Here is a 25700-nt window from a genome sequence, read left to right as displayed (position 1 = left end):
TTAACATTGTAAAAATATCTATTCTACCGAAAGCGATCTGTAGACACAATGCAGTTCCGATCCAAATTCCAACGACATTTTTTAATGAGATGGAGAAACAAATCACCAGCTTCATATGGAAGGGAAAGAGGCCCTGGATAAATAAGGCATTACTGAAAAAGAAAAACAAAGTGGGAGGCCTTACTTTATCTGACTTTAGAACCTATTATACTGCCACAGTAGTCAAAACAGCCTGGTACTGGTACAACAACAGCTACATAGTCCAATGGAACAGAACTGAGAATTCAGATATAAATCCATCCACATATGATCAGTTAATATTTGAGAAAGTCTCGATGTCAGTTAAATGGGAAAAAGACAGTCTCCTTAACAAATGGTGCTGGCATAACTGGATATCCAACTGCAAAATAATGAAACAAGACCCATACCTCACACCATGCACAAAAACTAATTCAAAATGGATCAAAGGTCTAAATACAAAATCTGAAACGATAAAGATCATGGAAGAAAAAATAGGGACAATGTTAGGAGCCCTAATACATGGCATAAACAGTACACGAAACATTATAAAGAATGTAGAAGAAATACTAGATAACTGGGAGCTCCTAAAAATCAAACACCTATGCTCATCCAAAGACTTCACCAAAAGAGAAAATAGATTACATACAGAGAGGGAAAAAGTTTTTAGCTATGACATTTCCATTCAGTGTCCTCTAAAATCTACATGATACCGCAAAAACTCAACTACAAGAAGACACATAACCCAATTAAAAAATGGGCAGAGAATATGAACAGACACTTCACTAAAGAAGACATTCAGGTAGCTAACAGATACATTAGGAAATGCTCACGATCATTAGCCATTAGAGAAATACAAATCAAAAGTATAATGAGATTCCATCTCACTCCAACAAGGCTGGCATTAATCCACAAAACACAAAATAATAAATGTTGGAGAGGTTGCGGAGAGACTGGAACACTTATACACTGCTGGTGGGAATGTAAAATGGTACAGCCACTTTCTGGAAATTGATTTGGTGCTTCCTTAAAAAAACGAGAAATAGAGCTACCTTATGATTCAGCAGTCCCACTCCTTGGAATATATCCTAGAGAAATAAGAGCCTTTACACAAACAGATATATGCACCTTTGTGTTCATTGCAGCACTGTTTACACTAGCAAAAAGATGGAAGCAACCAAGGTGCCTTTCAACGGATGAATGGATAAATAAATTATGGTATATTCACACAATGGAATATTGCACATTGATAAAGAACAATGATGAATCTGTGAAACATTTCATAACACGGAGGAATCTGGAAGGCATTATGCTGAGCAAAATCAGTCAGCTGCAAAAGGACAAATATTGTATAAGACCACTATTATAAGAACTCGAGAAATAGTTAAAACAGAGAATATTCTTTGATGGTTATGAGAGTGGGTAGGGAGGGAAGGAGAGAGAGGGGTTTTTGCTAGATAGTAGATAAGAACTATTTAAGGTGAAGGGAAAGACAACACACAATACAGGAGAGGTCAGCACAACTGGACTAAACCAAAAGCAAAGAAATCTCCTGAATAATGAACGCTTCAAAGGCCAGGGTAGCAGGGGTGGGGGTTTGGGGACCATGGTTTCACGGGACATCTAAGACAATTGGCATAATAAAATCTATTAAGAAAACATTCTGCATCCCACTTTGGAGAGTGGTGTCTGGGGTCTTAAACGGTAGCAAGTGGCCATCTAAGATGCATCAATTGGTCTCAACCCACCTCTCGATCAAAGGAGAATGAAGAACACCAAAGATTCAAGGTAATTATGAAACCAAGAGGCAGAAAGGGTCAAATAAACCAGAGACTACATCAGCCTGAAACCAGAAGAACTAGATGGTGCCTGGCTACAACCAATGACTGTCCTGACAGGGAACACAACATAGAATCCCTGAGGGAGCAGGAGAGCAGTGGGATGCAGACCTCAAATTCTCGTAAAAAGACCAGACTTAATGGTCTGACTGGGACTAGAATGACCCTGGAGGTCATGGTCCCCAGACCTTCTGTTAGCTCAAAACAGGAACCATTCCCAAAGGCAACTCTTCAGACAGAGATTGGACTGGACTATGGGATAGACTGCACTGGGTTTTGTTTTGTTTTTTTTTTTGTGGGATAGACAATGATGCTGGTGAAGAATGAGCTTCTTGGATCACATAGACACATGAGATATGTTGGCATCTCCTGTTTGAAGGAGAGATGAAAGGGTAGAGGGGATCAGAATCTGGCCGAATGGACACGAAATGAGAGAGTGGAGGGAAGGAGTGTGCTGTCTCATTAGGGAGAGAGCAATCAGGAATATATAGCAAGGTGTTTATACATTTTTGTATGAGAGTCCAACTGGATTTGTAAACTTTCACTTAAAGCACAATAAAAATTAAAAAAAAAAAAAAGATTTACAGCCTTGAATATCCTATGGGGCAGTTTTGCTCTGTCTTATAGGGTTGCTATATGTCAGAATCGACTCGACAGCAGTGAGTTTGGATTGATATACAATTGTCCTGTATATACATTATATATGCATTTTATATGACTGTCTTATATATATATGTACACACACATATGTATCTTTTTATTTTCATTTGTAACATGAAATCACATGGTATGAGGAAAGCAACTTTGCTTTTTGAGAACACTTTACAGTTGCTCAAGCCCCATTTTTTGAAGGATATATCTGATGGGAAACACCATCACCCACTACACATACAGCATAGTAAATTCACCCAGGTTATGCTCCTTGTTGATGGTTGGGAAGTCTAATAACAACACTGTTGGTAAAAAGAAGTGACTGCCTACTCATAACTTACAAAGTATCACTCGGGTACCATACTGGTTTCCAAGTATTATCTCCTTTAATCTTAACCACAGACATGGGGTAGGTCTCATTCTCATCCTCATTTTAGAAAGGAAGAAATGCGATTCAGACCAAAAAGAAAGCTTGCTAACATCACCCAGTGAGCACCCAGTGCAGCCAAGGTCCAAGCCCTGGTTTATCTGACCCCAAAGCCCTCACCCCTGACCAGTTATATGGAGTGTTGCTCTGTGTGACAGCTGAGGCCTGTGAGGGGAAGTGGCTCACTCACACACGCTCACTCACTGACACACACACATGGTTACACACACACACACTCATACACTCACATTCTGTTATCACAACGCGAGAATTCTCCCGAGACGGTTGGCTGCAGCCAAGAGGACACATGCAGCTCACAGGTGCTGACAGACGGCCCTGTGAAGTGCGCCCAGAACCGCACCCGATAGCAGTCTACAGAGACGGAAAGGATGCCATTCACACACTGTGTACAATAGGGAGTATGTGAAACACTGTGAATCCCAAACAACCTGGAGTTGAAAAATTGATGAGGCCACATCCATGGGATGGCATTGTGGTCAGGCATTAAAGACACATTGTCATGAAAACGATGATGAGAGAGGATTTGTTGCCTGTCAGATTAGGAACACTTCACATTCTTTCCCGTGAGTGGAGAAAAGGCACTTTCATACGGCGTCGTGAAGAATGGGAATTAGCTATAGCATTTGGAATGTAGTGTACTGAGATAAAATGTTATAGACTCCATAGTTTGGAAAGGACACTTTCAGGAACTTACAAAGAAATGCTTAGAAAAACATTTGCGAATATACAAGCAAAAGCGTTAAGCTTACTATTGTTTGTAATAGAAAAAACGGTAAAGAAAGGGAATTTTCATCACGAGAGTACTGATGAAACAAATTTTGGGGCATCTGTACAGTGTAACACAAGGTCGATATAAAAAAAATGCCTGTAATTTTGTTATAAATTAATTAAAATTTTACCATAGAAATGTATTTACATACAAAGACAGCAAACGCAAAAGCAAATTACAAAGGCGACGACTGGCGTAAATTCATTTTTGCATATATAGGTATCTAGCTATTTTTATTTTCAAAGCAGGAAAATAAAAATGATCTTTTTCTTCCACTCGCATAGAGCGTTCTCTTCATCATAGAAAGAGAACGTACTTTCTGTCTGAAGGCCATCAGTTTTCCTGAACCATGGTATGCCTCTTTTGCCACCCAGCCCTCCAGAAAGCTAGCTCCCTCTCATGGGTTTGGGACACAGCCCCTCCCTCCCACCTTCCTAAGTACACGTTGCAGTTCAGACTTCTGTCACGAGGGGGCGACAAAGTACCGCCATTATCAAACTTCTCTACAGAAAAAAAAAAAAAATCAAACTTGTTGCCGTCCAGTCAATTCTGACTCATAGTGACCCTATAGAGGGGTTGACAAAAGGGGCAAAAAACTCAATGCCCTCTCTTAAAAACCAGGTTATGAACCTACGTAAGAACGATTCTAATTCCGTCTGACAAAGGTACAGGCATAAAATAAGACTATAGAAACACATAGTCTGGGCATCCAGAGGCTGAAACACCACGTAGCGGTAGCTAGTGCACCTTGGTGAGCCACAGGGCAGCACAGCACAGCACAAAGCTGGGTAGGCAGAAGGAGGTGACTGAGACGATGGAGGCGCGGGTGCGGGGTTTGGGCAGCTGTGTCCAGTGTGGCCTGGAGAAGCGCTGACAGAGACGGGGTGGGAGAGTGTCTGGGAAGCTTTTGCAAGGGTAGGATAATGGAGGATGAATCCCTGCTCTTGCAGAGGCCCTCCCTGCGGTGTGGATGTGTTAGCCGACTCTCACGAGGGAAGAGATAAATCAGTAAATGAGATGGAGATTTCGGATCAACAAAAAAAATGGAGCAGCTTTAATACAGATACGAATTTTTCAAACAGAACCGGTATAGTAAACATGCCATTTCACGACGTTTGTTTCACTGCACAAAATGCTCTTTTCATTAAAAAAGAAACTGATATGAGTGCCACCTGGTGGCCAGAGCCAGGAGAGCAGTAAAGAGAGAGACTAGGGGCCTTAGGAAGGGCAGAGGGATGCAGGTTGGGATCTTGGCTTAATGGTATCAACCAGGGTCATCTGGAAAATTTCAGGCACTGACAGCAATTTCTTTGCATTCATCATTTTCTGGGATATTCAAACCTGAGACAGGAAGTGAACTGAACTGAAATGAAAGCTTAATGGTAGCAGAGTTTTCTGGAATTTTCCAACCACTGGTAAATACCTCTTTGTATCCATCATTTTCTGGGATATTCGAACGTGAGACCGGAAGTGAACAGTCTGAGCAGAATGTAAAGCTGCACCTGTGCGTATTTGGGGTGAGAGAGCTAGAGGAGACCTACACACACACACACACACACACTCACACACACGAGCAGTCAAAACAATTATTTTTATCTACTTCGTTTCCCCATAAAACTCAATACAATGAACCTCTATGCACATTATTTGGTTATCAATTTGTTCATGAGTATTTTGTCTTCCAAATTTGTAAAATACCTTATTTCCTGAGTGCAAGATTTCAAACAACATATGAAAGTATAATTATAAACTGAAATTACCCTGTATCTCTCACTGGCTGGACTCAACATGCCCTGCCCCCAAGAGGTGTGTTGTCAATAGAATGGTGCATGTTCTCAGGATTGTCCCTGTCGGTGAGGTAGACACAAACACGTACACCTACACAGCCACACCTAGAGAGGAAACATATTACTCATCTTCTTTTGCAACTTGTCTTTGTCACTAAATGTTAATTAAAAAAAATTTTTTTTTTTAGTTAATATTAATTCTCAGGATTTATATTTGCATCTAATTAGTTCTTCTGGTCTGTTCATGTATATTTTACTGTGAATTCTGTTGAAATTACTTGCCAATCTCTGTTAGTAAGTGTGCTTCACAAACCATGAATACCAACATGGTATCTGAGATGTACTGGTAGTTAACAAATGTGTTCTCCCTGATTTTAAAGTTTCTACAATATTGTATTGAATAATATTACTATTAAATAATTAAAAAATAATATTGAATAATAATATTGAAAACTGTACAGGTCATCATTTAAAAAAAGATGAAGTTAAACAACACCCCAGAAACCCTGGAGGCTTGGAGACAAAATGTGAAAACTTTTTAGAATAATGTCAGTTAGGCCCTGATCGGAAGACGATAAAGTTGTTTCCTGATTTACTTAAACTCCCCTAAAGTTACGACCCTAATAAGGATAAAGGGTCAAATAATGGGTAACTTGATAGCTGTTAGGATTCAAGGAGATGAGATATAAAGTGTACCTTGCATAAAAGTAGGTCTGTGCCTATTAATGTCCTTCCCTCTAGATCACCTGCCCCAGGGCAACACCTGTACTCTGCCTGAGGCCCACTCACCTCTTCAGGGATGGGACAATTAATGTGGCCCTGCCCCCAGGTCTCTTGGCACAAAGGGCAGGAGTTCATCTCCACTATCATCTTGTTCACCAAGTGGTTGAGTGGGTATCATGGGGCCACAATAGCAGGGGAGGTAAAAGGGCCAATTCTCAAGCCCTGGAAGTCTGTGCTCTAAAGTGGAGGCCACTCGGTGTCTTCTAGGGAGGGCACGGGAGGGAACCTCATTGCAATCCTGCCACTTATCTGGAGAGGTGACTCAAGACCTGTTACCCTGAGCTCGTTCTTCTGTGAAACCGAACTCACCATACCTTCCCCACAGAGCTGTTCTGAGAGACAGACGAGAAAACTCAGAGCACAACTTTCCTTCCATTCTGGGCGTTGAATTGGAGTCTCCCTATGCAGAGACCTGGAAGGATGGGTGGTGTGGGTGATTTCCAGAGCATTCCTCCCCACCACATACCTGTGGAGGTGATGGGTTAGAACCTGAGCAGAGGAAGCTCGTTGCTGTCCGAAGATGAAAGCTGGATGCTGGGATGTAGTGCACCTGAGCCAGGCTGGAAGTGGGCGTGGCTGGACAGTGGTCACCATATCGCTGGCCTCCCAGCCAAGCACTCATGCCCTACTCTCTCCATCTGCCCGTCTGTGTATCAGTGTGTCTGTGCCCAGAGCCCCACGACCAGGAGAAGTGGTGGTATATAAAGGGAACCTTCATTCCCACTTCAGGGATGATGGTTCAGGTGCAGAGAGTGTGGGGAAGACCTAATGGGAGTGGTCACCCTTCCAGAGATAAGACAGGCACAAAACCAGGCCAGAAAACTCCCTCTGTGATGTAGCAAAGGTGTAAAGGAGAGTGAATTCGAAACTCCTCATTCCTGTCCTTGAGGATCAGGAAGAATCAAACCACCTCATCCTTCACTCCCACATGTCATCTGTGTGACCCTGAGCAACTCACTCAATGTCTCTGTGCCTTGGTTGTTGGGTTGAAAATGCAGTATTTGACACGGTTTTTACAGAATGATCCTCCCTAGAGTTAGAGAAATACATAAGGATGAAAATAGACTGGTGATTCTCTCTTCTATATACCCTATGTATTTATTTAATAAATATTTAATGGGGTATCTATTATGTGCCAGCACCCACAAGCCCATACACCATGTCTTCATCTCAGACCTTTCTCCTGGGTTCCAGACACATATATTCAACCACCCACTGGAAATGTGTATCTAGGGCAGCGGTTCTCAAATGGGGGAGATTTTGCACCCCACCTCAAGGGGATGAGTGGCAACGTCTGGAGACATTTTTGGTTGTCAGAACGAGGAATGCTACTGGTATATAGTGGAGAGAGGTTAGGAATTCTCCTAAATATGCTACAATGCACAGGACAGCCCCGTACAACAAAGAGTTATCTGGCCCAAAATGTCAATAGTGCCAAAGTTGAGAAATCCTTTTCTAGAGGAAGGTAAAGTTAAACTCAAACCAGTGCGGTCGAGTAAAGTTATAACCCGATTATTACCTATGTGCACAGATTCAGGGTAGAACCCAATCCTGGAGTCTGACAAACCTCAGTTAGAATCACCAGGCTGCCTTTTTCCTGGTATGCGTCCTTGGAAAATGTATTTGACCTCCATGAGTCTTAGTAAAGTATGCCTGGGGTGAAAAATGAATTAAAACAGGGAATACTGACACCTAACTTACAGAACAGTCCCAAGGTTAGTTTCCTCCTCACCTCACTTCCTAGCTTCTGCTTTGGAGATGACTTTTGCCTAACCTACATAGTCCTAAACATTATAACTCTGCCCTAAAGAACTTCTGAAAATATAACAACAGGAAGGAAAATAAATTCCCATTGTGTATAAGTCAGTGCCACTTCTGTGTGGTAGAGTTGTCTAATGCAGATGGGATAGGGGAAGATTTTCACCCCATTTCCATAGAGTCAGTGTGTCTTTAGTTATCCCTTCGGGGCCCCTGTTGGACAGTTAACATCAGGTCTCTTTATGAAGCAAACAAAATTTCTGACAACAGGAGCATGCTTTCTTCCACCACACCGGGCAGACTTCACCGATCGCCTGGGTCCCTGTCTGTACCTGTTAAAACCTGTTGCTATGGAGTTGATTCCGACTCATAGCGACCCTACCAGACAGAGTAGAACTGCCCCATAGGGTCCCTGTCTAGTGCTCTAATTAGAACGCTGTGTCAGGTGGCGGTCTGAAAGGCCCAGGTGTTCTGCTTTCAGTGACAGATGAACGGGGGGGGGACAACTGAGCGGAGGCGTTTCCGGTGCTTCGCGGTTGCCATAGAAACCGACGTAAAGATGGCGACCGTGACGACTTTTCAATAGAGGATAAGACCCGGTAAGAGGAGCAGGTTCCCGCCATCAGGTGTCTGGGACTCAGCAGAGGAGGTGGGTGCTCCACCGTGGGTGTGGGGAGACAAGGGGCCCCAGAGCCAAGGGGTGATTTCCTGCTTTGGGACTCGGTGTCCTGCTGTGTCGTCAGAGAGAGAGACGGGCTGTTGTGGTCCCTGCCGGCCTGAGGGAGCCTGGTGTCCTTCTCCAGGGGTGTCCTGGAGGTGTTTCCATACACAGGTAGGGGCGGTGAGAGATGGTCTTGGGAGGAAAGGGACAGAGAGGGGAAGAGATCATGTGTGCATGTATGTGTGTGCATCTCTGCAGCTGGAGAGAGAGCGTGTGTGTGTGTGTGTGTGTGTCGCCGCAGCTGCGGGGAGTGTTTATGGTGAGGAATACTTGAGGCAGTTAATGTGCATCATGTCGGTCCCATTGAGTTCCTAGGGGATATTAGGAACCAAGTGAGGCTTGTTGTTTCCCTGGGTTTACGTGGCCTCTGTGGGTACCAGAGGGCTCCATGACTGCTGTGGGATTTGGTGCAGACTGAGCCCCCATTTATGATTCTCCCATGAACCACTTATAACTATGACAGTTGTCAAGTGTTGCTTTCCTAATTCTGTCTAGATTTACTAATTATCCTTCGAATGTAGATTACAGCTTCCCTTTCTCCCTCATCTATCCGTATACCTCTCTTTTCATGTGTGTATTAATTTATATCAGTAAAACTCATAGATTCCTATTTTACTCAAAGGTTTACCATGTATTGCTATCATTGTTTTCATGTTCGTTTTGTCCCCAAAGTGGCCAGTGGAAGCTCCTTCAAGTTGCCCTCTGTGTCCTTTTGACAACTCCCTAGAAATGAGAACGCACTTTGCTCTCTGAGCCCATTTCCCCATCTGCAAGGGAAGTAATGATGCCTGCCCCAGAGCATTGCTTTGAGGATTTGGAGAGAACAAGTCTGAAAATAAAACCCTACAGCCTGTGGCATCTGTGGGCCTCAGCAAATGTTGGTTCCTCCTTCCGCCTTTGCCTCCGTCTTTCTGTGAACGCCATGCTTCTGACGTTAGCATAATAGCAGAGCTAGCAGAGAGCATAGATGGAAATGTACTGGCAAGCAGGGATAAACCCCCATTTCATTGTGTCCCAATGTTCTCTGTAGTAGAATTCTGAGAATAATATTATTCCTGACCATTTATTTTTATTTTCAAAATACTGATTTACTTTGGTAGCAAATGGTTGTTCTTTGAAGACTAGTGAAGGCAGACAAGACCCATTAAGGTGAAGTGAGCTATATCAAATATTCGTTTACCTAAAATTTCAAAAAATGGTTACTTTTAAAGAGCTAAGCATCTGTATCTACTGATAGCAATGCAAAACTGCTTTATGGCTTGAAACAAAACAAATGCCCATGACAAAACCAGCTGTATTTAATTTTATCTAAATTTACTTTCAGGCAATGGTCCAGTAACACTTTTCCTCCCAATACTCTCTGTGACTGGCGCTTTCCCCTCCATTACTGGAAGAAACAGTCTTAGTTTTCACAGGTTTTTCTGTTTCTTCTTCAGGTCCTCCTGTGGCTCCAGCTCGTTGCGGATTCTCCGGCTTCTCCTCTCCCGCCTTCTGGTCCACCGTTTTCCCCGCCGCAGTCTGACCATTTATTTTTTAAATCTTTTTCTCTTCTATAGGTGAGTATTATATAATCCTAGTTTTCAAGATGAGGCAATTGAGATACTGCAAGGTGAAGTAAAGTATTCAAAGTCACACCGTTTGTAAGTGACACAGCTAGGGGTTGAACTGAGCACGTCTCCGGTACTGTACTCCTAGCCAGTCTAGTTAGGAAGAAGAAAAAGGCACCTGTTGAATGATGGCAGCCCATGGTGGTTAATGTTAGGCAGCAATCATAGCTCTCTGGGTGGAAACTATGCCTCTGTAGTGATTTTGCCATGTAGCAGGGGATGTTTCTGTAAGTAAAGCAAAAAGTTGATAATTATAAAAATGAAAAGGCAGTGATCATCACTGTTACTATGCAGTAGATGGCTTGGGTGTTAAAATCATTCCCTGGACTTCCATGGTGAATTACTTTCCCTTTGAGGAGCTCGGAGCGCTTTTTCAGATGGGAATCCCACCGCCCTGTCCCTGAGGCGTTGCTGGTTAGGAGCAGGGCTACTCTGCGCCCCTTGGACAGGTGAGGCCAGATGAGCCCAGGTGCCTTACCCAAGGTTCCCTAGACTTAACTGGGTTAGGTGTGGCACTGGGGCCTAGGTAGATCTCCTATCTCTCATCCAGTTGTCTGTCCCTCATATGTAGTGTTAGCTTGCAACCCTGTGTGTAGTAAATCACTTTTCAAGGCTCAGGGAAATATGCACCAAGGATTAACTGGCAGGTAACATAGGAGGACCATCCCATTGCCGTTGAACTGATTCCTACTTATGGTGATCCCATGTGTTACAGAGTAGAACTGCTCCACAGGGTTTTCTTGGCTGTAATCTTTATGGAAGCAGATCCCCAGGCCTTTCTTCTGCAGTGCCACTGGGGAGGTTTGAACCCCAATCTGTAGATTAGCAGCCAGGCACAAAGCATTTGTGTTATTGTCTCATGGTTCTAGGGACTAGAAGTCTGAATTCAGCTTGTCGGCAGGGACATGCTCTCTCTGAAGGCTCTAGGGGAAGGTCCTTCCTTGCCTCTTCCTAGTTTCTAATGGTTCCTAGCAATTCTTGGTGTTCTCTGGTTTGTAGGTACATCACTGCAATGTCTGCCTCCAACTGTACATGGCCGCTTCCCTGTAGGCCCCTCTGTGTCCCTTCTCCTCTTTTTATAAGGACACGAGTCATATTGGATTAGGGCCCACCCACTCCTGTATGACCTCATGTAAACTAATAATATCTTTAAAGATCCTATTTCCCAACAAGGTCACGCCCACAGGTACGGGAGGTTAGGACTTCAACGTATCTTTAAACCCATTGCTATTGAGTCGATTCCGACTCATAGCCACCGTATGTGACAGAATACAACTGTCCCGTAAGGTTTTCTAGGCTGTAATCTTTATGCGAGCAGATTGCCAGGTCTTCCTTCCATGGAACCACCTGGTGGGTTCAAATTGCCAACCTTTCGGTTAACAGCTGAGCACTTAACAATCGTGCCACCTGGGGTTCCTAAAGTTATCTTAGTGTAGTTTTTATTGCATCTCTGTTACTAAAAGCAAGTTTGAGCCTTTTTATATATGTTCACAGAGAATTCGCATTTTTTCTGTAAGCTGTTGATATTCCTTACATGTTTTTGAATGGGTAATTAGTTTTTATGCTTTTCTGTTTTAAACTTTGATATAGAAGTGAGTCAACACTTTGTGGGAGATATAAGTTACAAATATTTTTCCCAGTGCTTTTTTAATTGGCTATCATCTTTCTCCTACAGATTGGCTGACGGGTTCAAACCGCCAACCTTTCAGTTAGCAGCCAAGCACTTAACCACTGCAGCACCAGGGCTCCTTCTATTTATGGGTAGAAAACCAAAAACCAAACCCGTTGCCATCGAGTTGATTCCAACCCATAGCAAGCTGAGATATTTATTTGTTCTTACCATTGTTTTCACTTCCAAAACCAAGACGTGTTTGACATAGGTAAAAATGGAAAATTCAAGAAAGGAAAAAAGTAATTAGAAACTTGTAAAAGTCTACTTCTCATGGGTAGGCACCGTTAAGAGTTGAATATAGATATTGTTTTCAGAAATTTTACTATGTGAATGTCACTTGTATACTTAAGGACAACAATGAGATGATATTACTTACAATTTTCTGAACTGCTTTTTTCCAACAAACATATTATGAAAGTCAACCCATGTCTATCAAGATAAATTCACAAAATAATAAAAGGGTCACTAGAAACACTAACGGTCAATTTTAGAATAGAAATAATGTTAAAAATGGTTAGTATTTATTGCTGACTTCCTCTGTGCCCAACACTGTTGTATATGCCAAAGCTATACTTACTCATTCAATCCTTACAACAGCCTGTGAGGGGGTACTTTGCAACCGACTTTAATCATAGTGGAACTGAGGCACAGAAAGCAATTTGCAAGACCAAAACTTGAACAAGGCTGTGTGGCTCCTGAGTCCATACAGCTACACAGTATACGCTACCTCCTTTTGTAAGACCTTACTGTTAATCAGGGCAAAGCACAATAACAGAAACCAAGGTACTGTGATCATTAAGGTTATGTGTCACCTTGGCTGGGCCATGATTCTCAGTGGTTTGGCAGTTATGATGTAGCTTGTCAGTCGTATGATGATGTGATCACTTCCAGGATGAGATTTGATATAATATGATCACCTCCATGATGGGATCTGCTGTGAGTAGCCTATCAGTTGAAAAGGCATTTCCTTGGGGGTATGGCCTGCATTGAATATATAAGTGGACTTCCTGGCAAGGTTCATGGGCTTTTGCTTACTCTGGATCCTGCACCTGGCTCCCATTCATCTGACCTCCACTTCTTGGGTCTTGACCTAGCAGCTTACCTGCCATCTTCCCTGCTGATCTTGGGATTCACCCATCTGTGCAACCTGTGAGCAATAGCCCTGCTGTCTGACCTGCCAATCTTGGGTTCACCAACCCCTGCAGCTATGTGAATCAGGAGAAGCCTCTATGCTGACCCATGGATCTGGGACGGTACACCAAACCAAAACAAACCCGGTGCCGTCGAGTTGATTCCGACACATGAAGACCCTATAGGACAGAGTAGAACTGCCCCATAGAGTTTTCAAGGAGCACCTGGTGGATTCGAACTGCCAACCCTTCAGGTTAGCAGCTGTAGCACTTAACCACTATGCCACTAGGGACATTCCAGTTTTTATAATTTTGTGAGCCATTTTCTTGATATAAATCTATCTTTTTTTATCTATCTATCTATCTATCTATCTATCTATCTATCTATCTATCTATCTATCTATCTATCTATCTATCTATCATCTATCTGTCTATATCTCTATCTCTGTATCTATCTATCTCTGTATCTATCTATCTATCTCTGTATCTATCTATCTCTGTATCTATCTCTGTATCTATCTATCTCTGTATCTATCTATCTATCTCTCTCTCTCTATCTATCTATCTCTCTCTGTATCTATCTATCTATCTATCTATCTATCTATCTATCTCTGTATCTATCTATCTATCTATCTCTGTATCTATCTATCTATCTGTCTGTCTGTCTGTCTGTCTGTCTGTCTGTCTATCTATCTATCTATCTATCTACACTTTATTGCTTTTGCTTCTCTAGAGAACCCAGCCTTAGACAGCTACCATGTTTGTTTGTTTGTTTTTTGTCAGTTTACTAGGCATAAATTAAAAATCTCGATAATAATCAGTGTGGTTTAGAAGGTGGAGAAAATGGGCCTTGTTATACTGTGAAAGGGGATCCCCTGACATCTTGTCTCCCTTCCTGTACCTTGGGGATGTTCCTCATTGTAAAGCTGAGTTGCTTTCCTGTGGGTGGGGATGAGAACACATAGGATTCCCTGCCATTTTTTTATTCCGTATAATTGCAAGACCAATAGGTGTTTATAATAGATGTAAGAATAGATAACATAGAAAAGGAAATAAAATAACTCCCCCAAAATATACTAATTTCTTTTATAAGGATTAACACAAACTGGCTCCTATGAGGCAGAGGTTAAAGATATCCCAAATGTCCAACTTTTCTAAACTACTTTACCACCCCATCATGTCTAACATCATCTACTCCTCCTCCTCTCAGTACTCTTCCTCTGGTCTTTGGGTTCTGTAAGTTACTGCAACATCTTACAGAACTCACAAACCATACATAGAGTTAAGAGTTAAGTGGTGTATTAGGTAAGTAACAGGGAACAACTCAGAATCAGGAACAACTCAGAAGTAACAGGAACAACTCAGGATACAGTTCTTGATCGGGATAGCTTCATCTTGCCCTCTGGTGTTGGGCCCTGCTCAGGGCCTTCTCGGGCAAGTGTTACAACTCTCAGCTCCGTGGGTCGGGAAGCCCCACCTCAGCTGTCTGGCGCCAGTCTCCTGGTTCCTGCAGTCTTGTGCTGCTATCCCTCTTGCTACTGCTGCACAGCCATCTTGCTGTTTTCTGTGTTCCAGCTCCTCCTCTCTCTCTCTCTCTCTCTCTCTCTCTCTCTCTCTCTCTCGTGCCTCCTTCTAAGCCTAGGGGGATGGCAAAGCTGACCAATCTCCTTGTTAGAGTTTCATATATCTTATTTGCATGGTCCCACCCCCACAAACCCCCACAAGTGCTCCACGCACCTCATTTGCATGAGCAGCAAGCAGTCCAATCCCCTTGAGGGGCCATAAGCACCTTATTTGCATAGTCCCACCGAATCCTTGTGTGGGAGTCACAAAGATTATGGCTAGAAGGGCCATATTAAGTAATTCACTGCACCGCAGGCCACCCCCGGCTCTTCCAGCCACTGGCCCTTCATACTTGAAGAATTAACTTCCCCCTCTGTCTTAATCATCTAGTGCTCCTGTAGCAGAAATACCACAAGTGGATGGCTTTCACAAAGGAAAATTTATTCTCTCACAATGTAGTAGGCTACAAGTCCAAACTCTGGGCGTCAGCTCCAGGGGAAGGCTTTCTCTGTTGGCTCTGGAGGAAGGTCCGTGTCCTTAATCTTCCCTTGGCCTAGGAGCTTCTCCGCGCAGGAACCTCAGGTCCAAAGGACACGCTGTGCTCCTGGCACTGCTTTCTTGGTATGAGGTCCCCCAGTCTCTCTGCTCACTTCCCTCTTTTATATCTCAAAGGAGATTGACTTAAGACACTATCTAGTCTTGTAGATCTCATCAGTATAACTGCTGCTAATCCATCCCATTAACATCAGAGTCATAGGATTTACAACACATAGGAAAATCACATCAGATGACCAAATGGTACACAATCATACAATACTGGGAATTATGACCTAGCCAAGTTGACAGTTATTTTGGGGGGACATCAATTCAATCCATGACACCCTCCCAATCATTTTGCTAGTCCCAAATAGTCATTAACAATCAGTCCTTCAGTAGGGCACAGAGTACTCAGGGTGAGGTTACTCAGGTACCAGCCATTCAGGTCTGCCCTAGGTATCCATTTGCTCTGGTCAGGTTCTCCAAAAGTCATCTCAGATTAACCCTTTCTGGCCTCTGATAAAATTTACCTGAGAGATTATTCCCTTGCTCTGAGTATCTCTTGAGGTATCAGTATAATGTTAGATTTCCCCTACTGCATTACCCGTTTATTCCTTCCTTTACCTTCAGTTATTATTTCTCCTCCTTCCATTTGTCACTTATTTTTACCCAAACTTTTTGACCTTGGGAAAGAACATCAGGTTTAGCTGCTGTGCTAGTCCATATTGCTGGTAGCAACACCAGTCTAGCAAGTGCTTCCCCCTCAATCCACTCCCATTCGTGTTGGGTGGGGTGACCTGGGTATAACACTAGTGGGCTATCTCAGCCACTAGGCAATACAGCAGTATTCACTGTCAACCCCAGTTTTGCCAGATGGGGGAAGGTACAATCCATCCCATCAGGCCCTTGAGAATTCTGGCATACAAGTTCAGGGGTATAGTTACAGTCTCTTGCTTAGGGATCACCCCTGCTTCCAGCGCCTGCAGCTGCATCCCTGGTCCTGGGCTGTAGCATCCAGCTGGAAATAAGTAATTTTAGGTGACATGGGGAAAAAGTGTATGGTGGCATCAGCATCCTCCCCCAATCCCTCTTCCCCAGATCCCCCAGAGAAGCGTAGCAATCTGTCCAATGGTGATCCTCCCTTTGCCCTCCACATGTTAACTGTGAGCACATACTCATGAAAGCATGTGAGCCAGCCCTTCATGCCTTTATCTCCCTCTGTTTTAGATAACAAATGTTTGAGTTGCCCATTCCAATTCTCTATCAAACCATTACTCTGAGAGTGGTGTGCAACATGGTATGTCCATTTACTATGATGTTTCTTGGCCCGTTGCTACACCCTATGGGCTGTAAAGTGTGTTTCTTGTAACAATATCTTTTGTTCCAATCCCTTAATGGTGTTTTTGGCATTTGCATCTGTCACAGGGTATGCAAAACCCGGTCCAGAGTAAGTATCTATCTATTCCTGTGAGGACCCATTTGTAGCCACCTGGTGCCACCAGTGTCATTGGTCCAATATAATCAACTTGCCAGCTATGTGCAGGGCCTTCCACCCAGGAAATCTGCCCCATAGGTATCTGCAACCTCTGTCTTTCATGCTGGCAGACAGAGCAGTCCTTATTGGCATTTTGTGCCTCAGAGGGTGCAAGAGGGATGTGTCTAGATTCAGCCCATCTCTGTATTGCTGCAGCACCCCCATATCTGCCCATTTCATGGACCCCATTGGCCAACTCACATGAGCGTAGCAGCAGATCCACTCGCTGCCTCTGGTAGCCTTCCAATCCAGGAAGGGCCACAGGCTCCTCCTCCCGGTGCTATATAATCTTATGGGACCTTGGACCTATATGCAGTCGGACATTGCCCGAACTGACATTATGTGGCACATGGCTATAATTCACCGCACCACACATACCACCCACAAATAAGCCCTGGTAATGTTTTCTTCAGGATCACATTCTTCCAAAAGCTTTCTTATGCAGATATGTATATATTTATACATGTGTGCATGTATTTATATTTTTATGTACAAAAAATAAGATGCCACCTTACATTCAGTTTTGTAAACTTCTTGTCTCACTCACCAAAAAAAAAAAAAAAAAAAAATTGCCATCGAGTCGATTCCAACTCATAGCTACCCTATAGAATACCTCAAATTTCACTGATGGTGAATAAAAATTAGCCTGTATCATATTTTTTCATGGCTGTAAGAATACAATTGGCCAATAAGAATACATAAAAATGGCTAAAATTTATGATGTGCCAAGTGCTTTTTATGTATTGATTCTCCAGGAGGAGGACTCTCCTTTGGTAGGGAGGTGGACATCTTCCGAGGACCCCGCTGTGTGGGCAGTCTCGTATAGGTAAGTGAGGTAGGATCTAAGTATGAAGCACATGGGGAAGGTGAGGGGGCACATAATGCTATTATTGAAATAATAGTTCCCACTATCTTCTCTGCATGCTTTCTAAATATAGTTGCCCGTGTTCTACTACCCACTCCTACACCTCATGCTTTTGTCAATGAAAGAGGTGTGCCCTCTCCTGGGAAATGGCTGACTTCAGAGATGGGGGGAGGGGTATTCAGACAGGCTGTGTGTCTGGCGGGGAGATGGCTGGGGAATCACTGGAGGAGACCTAGACAGGTGGTAGGCATTTATCATGGCCGTGAATATATGAAAGCTAAAGTTATAACCCTTGTCATGGGTGTTGGGCCATCTGCTAGTCCCCCTATTTCTTCTTTTTTGTGCCCTGTCCTTCTGTCAATCCATAGCTCTGTCCCTTTCCTATAGATGTCTGTAGGGAGCTGTTCTCTTGGAAGTTAAGAAAGACGAACTATTAGCTTGGATCCAAGGTGGGTATGAACATGAGTACCCCCGTTGACCGGGGATGGGGGTTGGCTGTTGGCAGTTGGGTAAGACCAGATCATATCTTGGACCATTGACTTCCAGCATTCCAGACACCTCTGCCCTCGCCCATTTGTGTACAGGAAATGGGGGTGGGTGAGCCAGGATCATGCCTATAGAGTAATTGGTAGATACTGTGGTGGGAAATGGGGAAGGAAGTGATGCCAAGAGGGTCCAAGGACGTCAGCTGTGTTCCATAACCAGTGCTGTGGATTTGGAAAGGCAGATGTTCTCTGGATTGAGAGACCACCCTTGTGTGTTTTTGCCCATAGATCTGCCAGTGGATCTGCTGTAGAGCTTGTCTACTTTGGAAGCAAGGAAGGAGGAGAGAATCGCACCAGATCAGTGCAGGTTGGCGTGAGAAGGAGGCCTGCCTGGGTAGACCTGTAGGGGAGTGGTGTACACCAGCATGGGGTCAGAAGGGCTGGGTGCTCCTTAGCCTCTCTTGCTCTCATCTCAGCAAGCTTTCCCACGGTCCGTGCTCCTGTTTGATGCAGAGGAAAGAGTGTGTAGGGCCTGGGCAGGGTATTGTTTGGGAGTAGTGGGAGCGTGGAAGGGATAAAATGAGGATGCATTTTATCGACTTGTACCACACAGTCAGTCTCTGCTCTTCCTTTCATGTCTCTCTATGTGACTTTGTGCATAGAGCAGTACAGTGGGAAGAGACTCAGAGCCCCGTTTCATTCTTCCAACTCAGGTCCGTCTGCAGTGCTAGCTGTGGTGGCCTCGGAGTGGCAGAAGACCATCCCTCTGAGCAGGTCTGCACCCAGGAGCCGTCATCTTCCTCCAGCCTGAGTGTGCCTCTGCCCTCTGTCTGTGTCATTAACAGAGGCTGTGTGTTTTCAAAGGGGACTCTGTGACTGTCGAGCCGACAATTGACTCTGACTGTTGCTTCCAAGGCTATAGGCTGACCCAGTGAAAGAGTGTTAAGACACTGACCTGAGACACTTTGAGTTCTAAGGCCGATACTGAATAGGGCTACATAACGAGACTTTAGGCATGCCTGAGAATAAGAGTGGAACCCATGCTAAAACTAGGAAGGGGACTGGCGTAAAGGCTGAAGCAGAGAGGGAGGCTATTGGCATAGTCAAGGCCAAGGCAGGGTTTGAGACAGATGCAGTAGCAGAGAGGAAGGGAATGTCTGAGGCTAAGTTTGCTACTGAGACGAAGGCAAGAGCCCTGTCAGAGCCTATGGCTCTGGTCAAAAGCGTGGCTAAGGCCATGCCTAGATCCTGGGCCAGGTCAGGGGAGGAGATGAATACACACTTTGGTCCCAGGGCTGAGGATGAGGCCGCTGTGGTATCTGGTTTTTCTTGTGTGGCTGAGGAGAGTGCTGCATCTGGGGCCACACACAAAGATGAGACTGATACTGATGCCTGGTTCTGGGCTGGGGAAGAGGCCAGTATCGGTTCCTGGTTCTGGAACAGGGAAGAAGCTGGTGGTGATCAGACGAACGCTAAGGACGAAGGTGAAACTGATATTGGTGCCTCAATCAATACTGAGGAGTTGGGAATAGAGGCTGCTACTGGGGCCAGCTGGAAGCCTAGGCCAGGGGCGCAGGAGGAGGAGGAGGACGAAGAGGAGGAGGGGGAGGAGGACGAAGAGGAGGAGTGGGAGGACTACGAAGAGGAGGAGCAGGAGGAGGAGGGGGAAGTCGTTATTGGGAAGTGTTCCTGGGGTGGAGATAAAACTAGTTTTGACGCTAATCCTGGATCCGTGTACAGGATAGTTAAGTCCCGGATAACGTGTGAAATTGATGAAAGAAATAGGCCCAAGGACTGGTCTGAGGTAACTGTCTGGCCCAATGCCCCTGCTGAAATTCCGGCATCGTTGGCATCTGGATACCAGGTCCCGTCGAGGACAAGGCCTCTTTCATGTACTGCCCAGTCCTCAGCTGAGAAAAACACGGGTTCCCTGCCTGCGGCAGAAGCCGGTCTTCGTGAGGGCACTTCCATATGCCTACAGTCTATAGACGCGTACCCATTTGATTCTGAGACTTGCACTCAGGCCATAGAGAAGATCAGAGGGCAGATCAGGATCAGGGAGCTGAATGGGATTAGGCCGTTTCCTTGCCCTTGCAAAATGGAATGCCGCCTGAATTCTGAGGATTTTGAAAAACTTGTTAGCTTACTTAAGTCAAATGCTGATCCTGTCATTCATAAAATAGCTCAAATTGCAATGGGTATCATCAAGGTTCATCCCCTTGCCCAAGAGCTCATTAATGAGATGGGTGTGCTGACTGTTATTGAAAGCTTGCTCCATTTTCAATTCCCGGACATGACAAGAAAGACTGAAATTACTCTGAATCCCATTTCTGTGGAGGAAAGACAACGCAGGAGTACATTACATGTTGTGCATATGTGTAAGGAAACCGTGTCTTTTCCCTTGAACTCACCTGGTCAGCGATCTGGATTAAAGGAATTAGGGCAGCTGAGTGCTGACCGTAACCATCACTTCATTGTTGCCGCTTACCTTCCAGAGCTTTCCCGTATGCTATCCCTGGGAAATCATAAAACCAGAAATCTGGTTTTGAAAGTACTTTTGAATATGTCTGAAAATCCCATTGCAGCAGGAGACATGATGAATATTGAGGTATTGTCAGCATTAAAACTCATCTTTCACCAGAAAGAGGCAAAAGCCAATCTTGTTACTGCCGTGGCCATATTTGTTAATATAAAGGAGCATATCAGAAGGGGATTGATAGTAGTTGTTAATCCCGTGAGTTATAATGAACTCAAGGCTGTGTTCCGTGAAGTTAAAACGATTATTGAAAAATTGTAAAATGAGCCAGAAATAAAAGAGAAAACTTGGAACAATCTCCAAACTTTAATAGGCTGTATGTTCCCAAAGAGCCTTGCATAATGCTGTGCTTATCACCATGTGCACGTTATAAATTGCATCTTTAACGTGATGTTACTTGTGACAGCCTCTGGGTTTGAGCTAGATCATATTTGGATATCAAATGAATATTACCCCTTGAGCCGAAAATACCTGTTGATCTTCATCCTGTCTAGTTTGGGAGATGTGTAGCATTTTCCGTAAGGAGATGGTGAACCAACATTGGAAGTAAGCCAGCTTGTTCATTAGTATCTACATAGATCCATTTGTGGCTTCACGTGGCAAAAAACGAAAAGCAAAACAAAACAAAAAAACCCTTGAGTTTATAGTCTAGTTGCAGAAATAAGGCATATACACACAGAAATATGAGCGCCAGTACCGACAGCGTATATATGCTCGTAGCCAAACGTGCCCTCTTGATCCTTAAAGGAAGCAGGGATTGCTACAGTGTAGACTGTTTAATGTAAAAGGAATAACTATTTTCCCTATTCCACCTGCATGACTCAACTCATTCTACAACACATAAACGGACCTGAGTCTCAATCAAAATATCATGTTAGTTTATTTAATTTTTTATCTCGGTACCGCATTTGGAGTTCTCATATTGTCAGGCTATTTGGTTTATGTCAGTGTCATCTCTTACAGAAAGAAAGGAAGGAGGTTTACAGGGGAAACATTCCCCGAGTGCCTACTCTATGTCAGACACTGTCGGCACCACAATTTACAGGTTTTTTTTTTTTTTCTTTCTCACGATGATCCTGTTGGGTAGGCTACTAGTATTTCGTTTTATTGTAAGTCATTAATCTGGGTAGTCTCCAATGAGAATCCGAGGGGTTTAATTTTTTCCTACATCCCCACAGCTGGCAAGTGGCATAGCTGTTTTGTCTGGTAGCCATGTTTGTCTGATACTAAAACCCACTCTCACCACACTGCCTTACAGTCCCCCTTCACTTTTCGCATGGTGGTCTTCAAAGCTCAGGGACTATTTGGTTTTAATGGCTCAATTCTGCTGTGGATGATGTCCCTGCCGGGCTTGCAATTCTTAACATTTAACTTTCTCCAATCTGGCCATGTCAGTTAGGCTTTTGGCTCCACCTGGCTGGAGGTCAGAAGAAAAGCATGGGATGTATAGATGGGTTTGGCCCAGCAGTGTCTGTGACAGTCGACCTAGAATGGCAGCTGTCTCAACCCACAAGATGGTGATTTCTGGAAGTCTGTATGGTCCAGAAAGTATTCCCAGGAGTTTGGCCTGTGGCTGAGTTCTGTAAGTCTTATGGCAGGAAGTACAACCCATGGTCTGAGCTAAAGAGAAAGTTTCTGTTTGTAAAAGTGTCGGGTTATACGCTTTATAAAACTTTTACACAGTTAAATGAAATCATGCTCTCAGTGCTGTTTGTAACATGCTTTTTCCCTAGCAGTATATTGTGAAAATCTTTCCGTGTCAATAAATGTACTTATACAGCATATTTTTGAATCGTGTAATACTTTGGTACGTAGTTTCCCGATTTTTTCTTTGCATATTTTCTAATATACATATGAACACATTTATTCTTTTGCAAAAATGGGAGAGTGGTATTCTGCAACTTGCCTTTTCCTCATTTAAGGACATGACCCTTGCTCTGGATTGCATGGGACAGTGTTTTTCTGTTTTCACACATGATGACAGAGTGGTCCTATTTTTTTGTCTTGATCCATCACAGTCACAGAGTGTCCTCGTCTGATGATGGTGTTCTGTGGAATTGTTTGTGTTCCACAAGAGACCAGCCCAAGGCCTAGCTATGAGGGCTAAGCTAGCCCCTAGATGGCAGGAATGCTTTTCTTCTCTCACAGGTGTTTACAAATTCTGATATATACTGCTTAACCGACTTTCAAAATGTATTCCTACCATTCTTGACCCATGACCATGAGTGTCTGTTTCCTCATACGTCCCAGCACTGGGTATTAATATTTTTAATCTTTGCTACTGTGATAGGCGGACACATCATCTCTGGTTGATTGTAATATTTTAAAGGGTACGTGATATTCCATATTATGGATGTGAGAACTGAATCACACCCTATATTCCTTTAGGTTAATTCTAGGAATGTGAGGATGGACCTCATCACCTGGTGGGGAGAGGAGAGAGGAGTAGTGTGTATGCATGTGTGTGTATGACTTTGCTTATTCTTCTTATGCCCCTTTGTGAATCAAATCCACTTTTTCTGACACCAGCTATGAGGGTAATGATCAACACAAATCAAAATCCCCGCTTTTCCCTTCTCTACCACTTTTGTTCTGACACCAGCCGCCCATGCAGCACTTCTCCCTTTGACCCTAACCACCCCGTGCTAGGTCAGAGCTCACAAGTTAAAGAGCAGATCCCCAAACAGCCAAGTGGGACCAAGGCTTCAGATGCCAGTCACAAGCTTGGGGGGTCCCCATGACCCCCACACTTCTGATCTGCTTGCTACAAATTTGGAGGTTCCCTCTACCCCTTCAGCATACCAGCCACAAGCTCAGCAGTCCCTAGGCCTCATAATCCCTGGTTCCCATAATGCCTGGGATTGGATAGTCCACTAGAATGACTCACAGAACTCATAGCAAGCACTATACTTATGATCTCAGTTTTGTAATAAAGGATACAAAGCAGGATCAGCACAAAGAAGAGACACACAGGGCAAGGCCTGGGAGGGTTTCCAACATAGAGTTTCCATGTCCCAAACAGGGCACATCGCTGAGAGCAGGTGTTTTTCACCAACCAGGAAGCTGGTGGGAGTTTAGTGTCCAGAGCTCCTATTGGTGGTCTCCTTACGTAATGCAAACACCAGCCCGTCTCCTCTGAGGTTGGTTGATATCAGGAGGTGATCATGAGCTGAGTTTCTCGGATCATGTCATCCTGAGGTGATTATCACGAGGTGGGGTTCCTCTGACCTAGCCATTTCCCGGCCGTGAATCCCCTCTCTGGTATAACCTTCCAGGTCTTGAGTCCTTATTGAGGACTCTTTAACAATTAGGGAAATTTCAAGGTTTTAGGCGTTCTCTCTCAGGAACCTCAAGCAAGGACTAGATTCTTTGGCCATGGTTAAATTCTGAGCCCCCACCCCCTTATTGCTGCCCTTCCCATGTGCTTTCCAACTTAAGGCCCGTGGAAGTATTACCAAACTGACAACCAGAAAAGTTGTACCACTTTATATTTTGTGAACTAGATTTAAAGAAAGTAGAGGAGGAGTTAACTCTGCTGACAGGGTATTACAGATTTCAGGACCTGAACTCTGTTAGGGACCAGCACTAGACCAACAACCACAGTCAGTAGACAAGCAAATGGTAGGTACAACATGAGACCGAAGAATGGGGTGTTATTAGTGAGACAAGTGTAAGCTTTGCAGTGAGCTGAGCTGCTTCCCAGATACAGTTTTATGAAGAGCATATAAAAGTATTTCCAGTTCTTCAGATTAAAGAGATTGGTCGTCATTCCAGACAATAGGCTCCAGAGTGGCATCATAATCAATCATGAGCTGATAAAAGTCTTCAGCCAAGCAACATGCAAATTTTGCTTTGAGAGATCTTAGGGCCCCCTTAGCTTCTCCGCAGATATACTCTCAGCTGGATGCTGTTCTGTCCTCTGTCAACAGGTCTTTTGAAAATGTTCTGCCCACCTCTCTCCTAGAGGTCCTTGCCCTTCTTAATAGTCAGTACCAAGGTTTCCCTGAAAGAGAGGACTACTTCAGAAACTTGCAAAATGGGACAGCCGCTTGTGTATGTTGAATACCTCATTTAGCAAACTAAACTCAGCGACTCTTGGGTTGGAACACCCAAAATAACCAAATCAAAACCAAACCGTCCAGTTGGTGCTGACTCATAGCAGCTCTATGCACAACAGAACCAAACACTGCCCGATCCTGCACCACTCTCACAATTATTGTTACACTAGAGCCCATTCATTGTTGCAGCCACTGTGTCAGTCCATCTCGTTGAGGGTCTTCTTTTTCGCTGACCCTCTCCCTTACCAAGCATGATGTCCTTCTCCAGGGACTGGTCCCTCCTAATTACACGTCCAAAGTACGGAAGACAAAGTCTCTCCATCCTCCCTTCTAAGGAGCATTCTGGCTGTTCATCTTCCAAGACAATTTGGTTTGTTCTTCTGGCCACCCAGGGATATTCAATGTTCTTTGCCAAAACCATAATTCAAAGGCATCCATTCTTATTATGTAGGAGGCATTAATCTTTTATCAGAACCATCTGTATTCTACCAAATGTGACAGTGTGACATGAGATTGGTTGTACTCCTCAACAAGCATAAAAATGTAAGTGCACATGAACACTATACCATAGTCCTGGTAGGAAGCCATTCCCTTAAGTTGTAAACAATCAAAACATTAGAAAACACCTTTAAAACCAGTTTCTGAGTCAAAAAAAGACACCAGGGTCATTACTTCATAGCCACAGCTTATATACTTGATATTTCTGCTCTCTAGATCAGTGTTGCCCAACCTTGACCACATCAGGGCATACATAGAAAATGATAACTCTTGTACCGGGGTAAACAGACAGGTCTGCTCCCTGGTAAACGCAGCCGCCCCAGCCCTCTAGCCGCCCCAGTCCCCACGGCAACCACTCTGAGCACCTCGGGAAGCAGCAATCTGGCACACCTGTAACCCATTCCCAGCATACCGGTGGGAGGCCCTGCTCCAGGTCAGTGGT

At 44.1% G+C, this 25700-nt stretch overlaps 1 protein-coding gene across 3 annotated transcripts; it reads left to right on the top strand.

The window, feature by feature from the left end:
- The first annotated feature begins 8557 nt into the window (after positions 1-8557).
- On the top strand, positions 8558-22508 carry LOC111748590 (G protein-coupled receptor associated sorting protein 3-like). 3 transcript variants are annotated; one of them, XM_064278636.1, is made up of 6 exons: positions 8558-8701; positions 10210-10329; positions 17572-17642; positions 18069-18130; positions 18455-18533; positions 18880-22508. In XM_064278636.1, exon 6 carries the CDS (start codon positions 19182-19184, stop codon positions 20961-20963), a length of 1782 nt encoding a protein of 593 aa, XP_064134706.1. In that variant the 5' UTR covers positions 8558-8701; positions 10210-10329; positions 17572-17642; positions 18069-18130; positions 18455-18533; positions 18880-19181; the 3' UTR covers positions 20964-22508. The 3 variants fall into 3 exon arrangements, with proteins under 3 accessions (XP_064134706.1, XP_064134707.1, XP_064134708.1); XM_064278637.1 differs by having other exon boundaries at positions 18455-22508; XM_064278638.1 differs by lacking the exons at positions 8558-8701; positions 10210-10329; positions 17572-17642; positions 18069-18130 and having other exon boundaries at positions 18142-18533.
- Positions 22509-25700: the final 3192 nt, after the last annotated feature.

This window comes from Loxodonta africana, chromosome X (assembly GCF_030014295.1).
Source record: "Loxodonta africana isolate mLoxAfr1 chromosome X, mLoxAfr1.hap2, whole genome shotgun sequence".
Classification (NCBI taxonomy): domain Eukaryota; kingdom Metazoa; phylum Chordata; class Mammalia; order Proboscidea; family Elephantidae; genus Loxodonta; species Loxodonta africana.
Note: the sequence above shows the minus strand (reverse complement) of the source record. Positions and strands in the feature narration are given on the sequence as shown.

What these genes read in the sequence shown, in the direction of transcription:
- LOC111748590 (XM_064278636.1), top strand. Translation starts at nt 19,182, where the DNA reads ATGCCTGAGAATAAGAGTGGAACCCATGCTAAAACTAGGAAGGGGACT.